Raw genomic sequence first — 12,182 nt, forward strand, 5'->3', positions numbered from 1 at the left:
CCTGATAAGGTTGTCTCCAAAATCAATGTGACCATTTCAACGGACTAAAAATATTTGAACCTTATCATATAATGGTGGCTACCTGATAGTGATACCGGAACAATGCTTGTAAACATTTTGTTATGATCTTATGAACTCTGGGTCTTCTGACTCTTCCTTGTCGTGCTCTGACTTGTGATTTTCACGTGTTTGGAAATTGGTGTTCTGATTGTTTTTAAATTTGAATTCGTTTGTTGAAATTATTTTTCACTAAAGTTTGCAGTAGTCATTTATTTCGTAAAAAAACCTTTTTTATAGTATTTATATTGTCAAATTTGTTTCATAAAACTTTACACAATCTAATACTATAAAAATGACTATTTGTGCAGTCAAATTTTGCAACAATAAAATGTCACAAACAAAAAACATTAGCTACTTCAGATTTCCAAGCGACCAATTGAGGTGAGTGATTGAATTTGTTTTATAATTTTCATGTATATGCATTATAATTTGATGTATTACTAATTTACTTTAGGTGTAAACAATGGATGGAAAATTGTCACACTGTAAATTTGTTAAAAAAAGATCCTGCTATTTTATACAAAAATTACAGAGTGTGTGGTGTTCATTTTGAAGACAATATGTTTTTAAATCTAAGTAGCAGGAACCGTCTTACAATGAATGCCGTGCCAACAATATTTAGTGGTAAGATTTTGTTTACTAAAATTAATATTTTTATTACTCCGTGAAAATTATTCTAATTTGCTTTTGCTTTTTCTGTGGCTACACGGCTGAGAGATGCATATGGATAGTTCAGCTACCAAAATTCTACTCAACAAAGTGATTGATGAAATTGATGCACCCCCAGAGCCCTCCCACTGTGCAATGGAATATTTCTGCGATGTTTTTACAATATTAATTTGTAACTTGTAATGTTACACTTTATGTTACATTTGTGTAATTGCAATGTGTATGGAACTGCTTATGTCCCGAGAAAGTAACTTTATTCGTAATATGAATACAATGCTTTATCCCAATGTTCCATGCATATTACTGTATATCATTCCATACAAGTAATCTGGTAATATTCCAAGCACGTTACAAATAACATCCATTGATTGTTACCAAATAACATGAAATGATTGTTACCAAATAACATCCATTGATTGTTACCAAATAACATGAAATGATTGTTACCAAAAAACATTCAATAAACGTTATCAAATAATTTTAAACCTTTTCAATTGTATTCTAAATATATTTTAGAATATTAATATAATTAATAAAACATTACAATAATACTTACATAATTCATAGCTTATTTTTTTAAGGTATATTATTTTTTACACTTTTATCAAATATGAAAAGGAATAGGTACACATTTTATTTAAAATTAAAAAACAAATTAATATAACCAAGTGTTTTATTTTACTTCAAAACAATTTTTTTTATTAAATATACTATATACAATTCTATAATTTTCTGTTATACATAAAAAATATATGAATTAATTAAAATCAATGTGGCACAAAGGTAATTTAACTAAAATGATAATTAACTTAATATAATTTTTATAATATTATAGGAAACTTAATATTTTATAAAACATGTACATTTAAAATCATACAAATTAATAATATATTTGTACATATAGGTATTGCAATACATAATATATAAAATATATTTAATCCAAATTGATTAGATATGTACCTACATTATATTCATCAAATATTTACATTCCTTTATTCTAATCAATGCAAAACAATAATTAAAACTTTCAATTTTTAATAAATATAATTAATTTATCATGAGGAGTTTATCAAATATTTTAAATCACATTAAAAATTTTGTTTTAATTATTGTGGTATATCAAAATTATGACAAAGAGTGATAACTACTGCTTTATTCCCTGATATTTGAATATAAAAACACTTACATTTAAAATCATTTACTTGGATAAGATAAGGTGTACTTAAAAATTGAAGATTTATGATATATGAGCCAATATCTTTAGATGAAAAATTGAGTAGATTAAAAAAAGATGAAAAGCTGTTACATTTTTTGACAAGAAATTTGATTTCATTGTTTGAAGACATTAAAATTTGTTCAACAAATACCAAATCATTATTTTTCAACATGATGAAGTTATTATTTATGGAATTTATATTTATGGTTGAAAAGTTTTCCAAACCCACTTTTTCATAAACTCTGTCACTCAGTAAATGGTGGGTTTTATGTAATTCTTTAGACAATTTAGGATATTTAGATTCTGGAGTATTTTTAATTTGATCTAATTTTTCATAAATTCTATTAGAAACTTCTTGTAGAGGAAACCTTGAACATTTCATAAATTTTTTTATTTCTTGCAAGTAGTTTTCATACTTAAAACAACTAAAAGATTCCAGTGGGCCATGTTTAAGAACAAAATATGGTAGATGTATTAAGCTATGAACATTGTAATTAATAAACTTTTGACCATATAGAGCAGCATAATCATTTACAAAAGTGTCAAGTAATATTTTGGCTGTTTCATTTAAAGAAATACATGTTTCAGCTGTAACAAGGATTCTTATAGCAGTAACCAAATGCAAAAAATGTACATAAAACTTTTTCTTTAACTTTCCCTTTAAAACAGTTTGCCCATAGTATAACAAAAAACATCTTAATTCTGTAGCCTTCCAAAAATAAAAATCGTCAAGTAACCTAGGAAGTCTAGAAAACTCAGATGGAACATAAGCTTTTAAATTTAAAATACTATCATTAATGTCATTTTTTGCTACATCCAATAATCGTACATCTTTTTTTCCCTTTACCCAGAATTCAATAAGTTTTTTCATTACCCCAATATATGTACAATGCATATTGTCAAGTGGCACATCATCAGTTATATTAATTGGTAATTTTTCAAGTACACTAGGTCCTTTATGGTAATACTCATTTGTTTTATTTCTAAAACTTTCATTTGTTCTTAAAGAAGAATCAATGGATAAAAAAGCCATTCTACCATCAATATATGTACCTTCATCAGTGCACAAATTACATCCAAAATATGCGTTAAAACCTTTAACATTTAGTAAATATGATTTAGCTGGTGCATCACACACAATATGTCCTATTGTAACATTAAATACCTTGCCATTTATTTGAATACCTAATTGCATGATATTTAAAATATCACTTAAAAAATAATTTAAAAAATCCTCTGATGAATCAGGTTTTTTTAAACCATGATAAATACCTACGGGTAAAACGTATCTCGATAACACTGGAACATTACAAATACTAATTAAAATTGGCCAAAATTGGCTTTTTGAACTCTTTGATATCGGTAAACCATCCACATTTATACCTAATTTTAAATCAGTAATGTCAGATAAATCAAATTCATGCTTATGTAATAAAGAACTAATAATTTGGTTAATATGAAAGTGTACATAAGCACCAGGTTCCATAGACAAAATGTTATGTTTTTTGGGTGTATTCATTAACGTTCTACCATCTTTAGGAACATTCAGACCCTCACTTTTTAAAATATTTAATAATTTGTTTAAACAATTATGAGAAACATTAAATTCTACATTCCAATTTCTTAATTTATCACATATACCCATTTGATCATTTGAAATAGTACTGTCAAAATTATTGACAATTATTTCAGGTATTAAATTATCAATCAAAGGTTCTTCACTATTATTAATATTATCAGTACAAGTTAATAAACTTGGGATATTATCAGATATTATCAATGTTTTACTTGAAATTTCATTTTTTACAGAAGTTGTAATTTCTGGCATTGTATTCATCGTGAAAGTAGGTTGTTGCAGAGAAGACCTTAAATTGGTTATGCATCTATCTTGCTCAGTTTGAATAATTCTCCTCAAGTGACGACTTGTTATTTGACAAAGCTCTTTCCTTCTCTTTTTCTAGAAATAGTAACTAGGTACTTAACAAAATAGATCCCAAACAAAAACTAAAACATATTCTAGTTTCAATCAAACATTTGACATTTATTTCATAAATACCAACATAATTAAGCTTTTATATTTAAATTAATATAAATTATAAGTCTTTATACTTTTGTTAACTACTTTAGTTTAATGTAAAATTGTTGAACACTGCACATAAAATATTAATTGTAAAGTTATTATTAAAAAGATAGAAATATTATTCTAATGATCTTTTGTATCTTGTTGTAGCATAACGGAACCAATCAGCTAAAATTGACTCAAATAAAGCATCACTATAATCTTTTTGGCCTTTCTTTATACACCCTGTAATAATTAATTATAAATTTAAAAATATTGAAGTTAAATGTAAAAAATAACTATTTAAGTTTATTTACTTTTTAATACAACTACAATTTTAGAATCACATAATTTAGTGGAAATATCTTTTCCTCTTCCTGTCCATGAACAACGTATGGCAAACTCATCAGTAAACGTTTTTGCAAGAACTCTCTTTACGTTATCTTTAACTGCGTTCCCACCAATAGATATAAAAAAATGTTCCTGAAGTTTTTAAATACAATTAAAATTATTTTTGGTATGAATTTAAATTAATGATTTATATTATTATTATTATAACAATATACGTGCCACTAATGAAACAAATGAATCGTCCAACAAACAGTTTGAAACATGTTGAAACATTTGCTCATTGTTCATGGGCCAATTTGACATAAAATTATCATCGAAATTGGGTAATACAGTTGAAGCGTTGTTTATTAATCCAATTTTGTTAACAGCTCTTTCAATATTATTAAGTTTAGACAATAAATGATCATATTTAATTCGACTTTGAATTTGCTCCATATAAATTAAATTTAATAATTCCATAATTGTATTTGGTTTATCTATCTGAATGATTTCTATAAATAGTAAATATAAAAATATGAAATAAAATGTTTAAGTGCAATATAAACAAGGTAAAATATTCATAAGAATTATTATATTTTATTAAACCTGGTTGAGTTTTATCCAAACAATCCACTGAATTTAATTTGTATACCGAATGTGGTATTGGGCTAATTTGAGTTTGTTGAGGTAATGTACTGCCACTCTAAGTTTACAATAAAATTACAATTCTAAATAAATGACTAATGAAATTTATGGTAAAAATTAAATGAAACATGAATTAAATTATTATCATCACATACCTTAGTTATGTTAATTAAATAAAATACCTACTTGAAGCTAATGTTTAAATAATTTAGGGTCAAAGCAGAATGAGTTAAACATTTAAAAAAAAAATGAATAGGTAGGTACCTAGGTAACTAAAAATAATTGATTTAGAAATTCTAAGGGAATTATATTACAAAAAATGTTGGTATTTATGAATGTTAAGAATTATTTTTTAAAAATTAAAATTTTTAATCTTTTATTAGCCGTTATTATTTAAGTAACTAAAAATGATGTTTAATTTATTTACCTCAGGTATGTTAAAACTGCGAGATATTGCCATATTCAACGATACATTCTCTGAGCTTGTGGAAGGTCTTAAATTGATATTATTTAATTCAGTAAACTGAGGCTCAGAAATGTTATTAACAACAGTTTGTTCTGTTATACCAGTTTGTGGACCTTTATTTATTTTTTTCTGTTGAATAATGTTAATACCTATAATTAAAAATAAAATAGGTAAGCTATTAGGTATAAAAAAATTAATGAATTGTTTACCTTCATCACTAGAAGTATCAGAATCTCCACCAGTGGCGTAGCCAGGAATTACCTAAAGGGGGGGTTTAATGACTTTTTTTTTGCTCACCTCTAAAATATATTGTTCAGGAGTAGTAAAACTAAATGCGCTAAAATGTACTGAGTTATACGCTTATATAATAATACATTTTTGTTTGATTAATTGAGGCTGAATAATTATATTTATTTATGTTAATATTAAACATGTAGTACACACTTATTGACTTATTATTATAAACAAGTAAAAATATAAAATAAAAAAAACTTTAAATTGTAATATTAATGTTAATATATGTTTTCACATTATAAATTATAAGCTATAGCAATCTTATTTTCCTTGAGTCTTTTGCAAAATCATTAAGAACTTCATCTGTTGTTAAAATAATTTCACGATGAATATTTAGTAGTGCTAAACTATTTAATCTGTTTTCTCCAATAGTATTTCTAAGGTATGTCTTAAGTCTTTTTAACGTAGAAAATGACCTTTCACTGCTTGCTGTAGTTACGGGAAGTGTAGCTATTATTTGGAGAAGTTTATAAGTAGATGGAAAAATGAGTGGGTTACATGCTATAAGAGCTTCTAATGCATTTTTTGGTTTTTCTGCTCCAACAAATTTTTGTGTCCATGTCAATACTTCTCCAATTACTGAATTTGAACTACATTGAAGATCTTCACTATACTTTTCTGCCAAACTTTTTATGTTTTCTTCTCTATTTGGCAAATTATTGTTTGGTAAGAGACAGCAAAAATTGGTAATTAGAGATTTATGTGCAATGAACCTATCATGAAGTTGACTAATAAAATTATCTAAAAATGGAATAAACAATGATATTTTATAGTATTCGTTTGGACAAGTAATTTTTACATTACACCGATTTTGTTGTTTGTTAAACGAGGTAAAGTTATTTCAATATCAAGTGACATACATTTTTCTTTTACTTTCAAAAATAGTTCTGAAATCCTCATCTGCATTATTCTATTTGATATTTTTTAACACATCAGATACATTATCTGCAGAGACATGCGCTTCAATTAAATCTATGTTTGTGCATTTGAAGAAGTTTACTAAGAGGTAAACTTATGCTATAAATACTTTTGCTAGCAGATGTGTTGCCCAAATAAATTCAGGTTGCTTAATAGACACACAAAAGTTGATAAGCTCCTGATGACGATTCTCTGTCTGGCCATGTAGAAATAATCGATAATCCATCAATAACTGCATCAAATAATTCCATAAAAGTAATTATGGAGTCATGCCGATCGACCCATCTTGTTGGACAAGTAATTTTAGTTTAGTAATCTGTGATTCAGGACATACACGTTTATTGAATCTAACATTACATTTTGTCGTTTAGGGTATTTAAAAAACACACATACTTTTTGTATGGTACCAGTACAGTTTCGTATAGATTGAATGTTACATGTGTCGGATATTGCTAGATTTAAACAATGGGAGGTGCAATGAATGTAGTGAGCAAGTGGATATTTTTTGGTAACGTGGGATTGTACACCATTAAAGCATCCACTCATGGAAGCTGCACCATCAAAACCTTGGCCCCTTAAATATTTCAAATCAATACCAAGTTTATCAAGAGTATTTAAAAGTGTGTTTGCTAAACCCATACCTGTAACATCAGTAACAGGAACAAACGTTAAGAAATCTTCTCTCATTTGCATTGAAGAAAATTCAAAATAACGTACACACAGAGAAAATTGCTCAATTCCCGATATATCGGCAGTTTCATCTGCTAATACAGTGAAACATTTAGCAGCATTAACTTTTGAAATAATTTGTTTTAATATTAAATTTGAACAAGAAGTTAATATTTGGTTTTGGATATCAGCACTAATATAACTTGCATTTCCCTGAGCAGTTCTTAAATGTTCAGCTAGATTTATATCACCAGACATAACTTTAAATCGTAAGAGTGATCTAAAATTACCATCATTTTCAACAGGAGGATTGTCACAGTTTATTGGACCTGAGTCTCGATGACCACGCAAAGGTAGACCTTGACGGCCACAAAACATAACAGTTTCAATAATTGGTTTTAATTTGGCGCGGTTTTGTTCTATCTCAGATTTCAATTTTTTATCTAGTTGTATTAAAATAGAATCAGTAGTTTTATTAGATACTGACATTAAACAATCAAACTTTAATAATGTCATTTTATGGTATTTATTGTTATCATGTTTATTAAATTCTTCTATTGCGTTTTTCCAATTTGAAAACGGTGTTAAAACAAATTTACCCAATTTTTGACTACCCGAACCACCTTCATGTTCATTAAAAATTACACAATATTTACATAATGCGCCATCAAACATTTTTGAGTAAGCAATCCAAGTCCATTTGTAAAGCCAATGGTGTTGGAATTTTAGATTTCTTTTATTGTTTGTTGGATATTTATAATTTTGTTCAGGAATCCACAATGATTGCAATATTTCAATTCGTTTAATAGATTCAATCTTAAATAATAAACAAACTTATTAATAATTAAATATTTCAAATTTATAAATATTAAGTATAATCATTCTACATTTCTAAATGCAACTAGTACCTAAAATAAACAAAACTAGGTAAACCTTAATTTTGTATAATATTCAATATAGGTAGTATAGTACTAAAAAATATTAAGAATTTATTTTAATAAAGCTGATTTGCAAAAGCAGCATGCCATTATATAATTAGCCATAGATATTTACATACTGAATTTAAATCAAGCTAAATAAAGCTGAAATTTATTTTAAAAAGTATATATACAGTGTACCTTACTGGAAACTAATATAAATCATAAATGTATATCATTATATCAATTCCCTAATCATTTAACAGTGTACACACAATTAAATGAAAAATGCTTTACTTAAGTTATCAGAATTATGGATCACCAAAAATCTAAAATATAATTAAATGAGTTTTATCTAGTAGTTCATTGTTATTACCTATTGTATTCAAAATTGTATATTAATTTAAATAAATCAAATAATATTGTGTATGGATTTAATATTTAACTACTTAAATACTTACCCTTTCAGAACAATTAACAAATAAACCAATATCATTTGGTGAATTTGCTGTTTTATATTCATCCATATTTACTACTGATACTGGTGTGGACTAAAAATATAAAAGTAATTTAATATTTTTAACTATGACAGAACATTATGTTTTAATATAAAATAATATTTATAAACATCTTACAATTGAACAATCTGCATTTGTATTCAAATTAATATTCAATTCTGATGAATTTTCGTTGCTCACTGTAGCATTTTTATTGTCAGAAATAGCAACTAAATGAGTATCCTAGATTATAGTTATTAATTAGTTACAAAAAAAAAAAATAATTATAGATATTTGAAATTTAAACTCATGTATTAGGTAATATATATATTTAAAAAAAATGATTTTACGGGGTGCCACCACTGGGTGGTCTCCCCTCCCGACAATCAAATCTCATCCAATTTACTTATTGTATAACATGTACAGATTATAAATATATTAAATTTTGTTTCAATAAGAAAAAAAAATGATAAAATACTTACATCTAATGATTCAGGAGTTTTTTTTTTAAAAAACTGTGTAATAGTTTTTGATTGCCCTTGTTCTTGCTTGAGTGCTTTTCTCTTCAGATTATTCATAGTGATTATTTTGTTCATATTATTACAACGACACTGTTTCACTCATGATAAAATAAATCTATTTTTTTAATGGTTTCACTTTCGCAGTGAGACGGACACTATCGTATATGGTACGAGTATTAAAGAACAATTGATAAAAGTATAAATAGAAAAATATTACCCGTCGCCATCGTCGGGTCGCCTCATACACGCCATAGACATATTATACATGTGTTTATATTATATAATTCAGAGTAGATGTGGGATCGCTCGGTCGTCGGTGCGATAAGCACGCGACGATCACCGAATAGCGTCCCACAGCCGTACATAGAAAATACTAAAATAATATTAATAATAATAAAAATTAAAGTATTAAAATCATACAATAATAACATTTTTTTTAAGGCCAAGGGGGGGGTTTGAACCCCTAAAACCCCCCCTGGCTACGCCACTGATCTCCACACATCATTGATGATGACTGACCATACAGTCTTTTGTTTTTATTTTTTTTATTTAAATTTTGCTGTTCAATTTCGGATGCTGATTCTTCAGTTAATGCACCATGCCTATACCACGCTTTACCAAAATCACCTACAAATTGTTTATGTAAATATAGTAAATTTAGGTAGGTGTATAATAATCTATGCAAGCCCTTTTTTTATAGGTTTAATTTCATTAATACTTTAAAATTTTAGATGTAATGGATACATACTATACTCTTTCCCATTTTCAAATAATTTTATTCGGTAAGTATTCCAATCATCTAATGGTTCCATAGCCTCTTTTAGTACATCACTTGTAACATGTAATGTAGCAGGTGGCCACATACATTTGACTATTGCATTGCCATGTCCATCAACAGTTTTTAAAACCCAATTAGTTGGTATGACACTATACTCCTGACTGTCAGGAAATGTAGCTATCACCCAACGTTTTTTGGTTAGTGTCTATGAAAATGTATGAAAAATGAATAATTATTAATGAATTATAAATACTTATGTGTGTACCTATCTATAAACAGTATTGGGAAAGTTACTGTTTTTTAGTAATTAAATTATATTACTAATTCCTCATCAAAATTGTAATTTAATTATTTTTAAGTCACTTTTTTTTTTAATTGGTCAAGTTGGATTTATTTTGAGTTTAAAAAGTTACTCAATTATAATAAAAGTTACTTTTTTTCAAAAATATCACTTGAGCTTAATAACCATGTGTTCAATACGACAATACATAAACTAAAATATATTAAATAATGATAACCAACAATATGAAATTATTAACAAATACTCATTTTGCTAAACATAAATATTAATCTTATTTTTCGAATTTATTTTTTAAAAAGTGCATATTATTCAAAATTACAGTCACTAGTTTTAGATCGCGTTTTAGTGCATAGGTACATATATTAAAGTATTAAAACAAATAAAGTAACGAGTAATTAAGTAATAATTGTTTTTAAAAAGTAACTCAAATCATATATAAATTACTTACAATAAAATGCAATTAAATTACCAGCAAATTACTTAAAAAGTAATTTCGTTATAGAAACTTGTAACTTAAGACAAGTTACTTCCCAAAACTGTCTATAAACCTACCTATTTAATAAAGTTACAAGTTTACAACCATTTGAACGAAAAAAATATTATATTACTTACTTTTTGATGAACACATTGAGACTAAAATGCAAAATACGTGTATAATTACCTTTCTATTAATTGTAGAAATTGAGTATTCACAGCTATTTTGGCAATCCATTTCTTTCCGTATAGACGTGAAGTATAGGTAAAATTAATGAAAGAGAAAAACAATACCTAACTGAACAATTTCAAACAAGAGAAACTCGGAAAAAACAAATGAAAACTTAAACGGTCACAATGTCACATGCACATGGGTTATGATTACGAATTTTATGTTTATAATATGAAGTGTAATAATATTATTTTCATAATATCCGCCGGACTGCCGCACACTAGTATACACTACAGTGCGCGGCTGTTTGCGCCGTCCGTTCCGCGTCATGCGGGTCAGCTTTCCCGAAATCCGAAATGGAAATCCAATGCTATATTGCTTATAACAATGAGATAAAACTATTTGGGTATATTTTTAAACTTATTAATAAAGTAATAATAATATTATAATTGCATGTTAACGAGTAAACAAGATTATTTCAATATAACAATAATTGAGCATTGCATGCATGTTAATTTGTAACATTGCATACATAATAACGTTTAACATATGAATAATGTTACTCCATGATACATTTTATGATATTTTAATGGAACAGTTATACAATATTGCATTATTGTTACTTAGTAATATTTTTATGTGATCGAATCTTAACATAGCGGTAACATTTTGTAACTTAGATTGCACAGTGGGCTGAGGGTATTCAGTGAATTGCAGATGTTGACTTAAGTTTATTTACATTAATTTAATTATTATACATTTTTTTTTCTTCTTGTAAAGTTAGTTTAGTTAGATTTTTTTTTTTAGTTTAGTTAGTAAGTTTTTTTTTAGTTTAGTTTTAACTGCAAATAATTGTAAAATTATTTTAATTTAATTTAATTAAATAAAATGTATTTTACTATTAATAAATGTTATGATTTTTTTCAATGCATCTACTAATGCCTTGCAAATTAATGAACTACTTTAATATTAAAACAAAAATATAATTTATAGCTGAAATATTTATGAGAGAGAAAAAGAAAAGAAATTAATAGAAGAAAAGGAAAAAGAAATTGGAGAAGAAAGGGAAATGCAAGAATTCGAAACTCAGGTTGCAATGGCTTCATGTTCCAGTCCATCACATTCATTATCTTACAGTGATAATGTCCCGGATAATGTATATACAAATGTTAGTGATGTGTCTAGTTGCTCTTCCG

General features: G+C 26.6%; 2 protein-coding genes across 2 annotated transcripts; both read right to left on the reverse strand.

The window, feature by feature from the left end:
- Positions 1-1,794: 1,794 nt before the first annotated feature.
- Positions 1,795-3,800, reverse strand: LOC126553337 (uncharacterized). Its single transcript, XM_050208515.1, has one exon. It carries the CDS (start codon positions 3,780-3,782, stop codon positions 1,836-1,838), a length of 1,947 nt encoding a protein of 648 aa, XP_050064472.1. The 5' UTR covers positions 3,783-3,800; the 3' UTR covers positions 1,795-1,835.
- A 300-nt stretch (positions 3,801-4,100) lies between these two features.
- On the reverse strand, positions 4,101-11,499 carry LOC114126263 (uncharacterized). Its single transcript, XM_050208516.1, has 9 exons — positions 11,002-11,499; positions 10,010-10,244; positions 9,752-9,888; positions 5,655-5,676; positions 5,407-5,594; positions 4,941-5,037; positions 4,575-4,846; positions 4,322-4,487; positions 4,101-4,250 (listed from the first exon to the last, which is right to left on the reverse strand). The coding sequence occupies exons 1-9, from the start codon at positions 11,050-11,052 to the stop codon at positions 4,144-4,146; spliced, it is 1,275 nt and encodes a 424-aa protein (XP_050064473.1). The 5' UTR covers positions 11,053-11,499; the 3' UTR covers positions 4,101-4,143.
- Between the last annotated feature and the right edge of the window lie 683 nt (positions 11,500-12,182).

The sequence above is a fragment of the Aphis gossypii genome, unplaced genomic scaffold (assembly GCF_020184175.1).
Source record: "Aphis gossypii isolate Hap1 unplaced genomic scaffold, ASM2018417v2 Contig00205, whole genome shotgun sequence".
Lineage (NCBI taxonomy): Eukaryota > Metazoa > Arthropoda > Insecta > Hemiptera > Aphididae > Aphis > Aphis gossypii.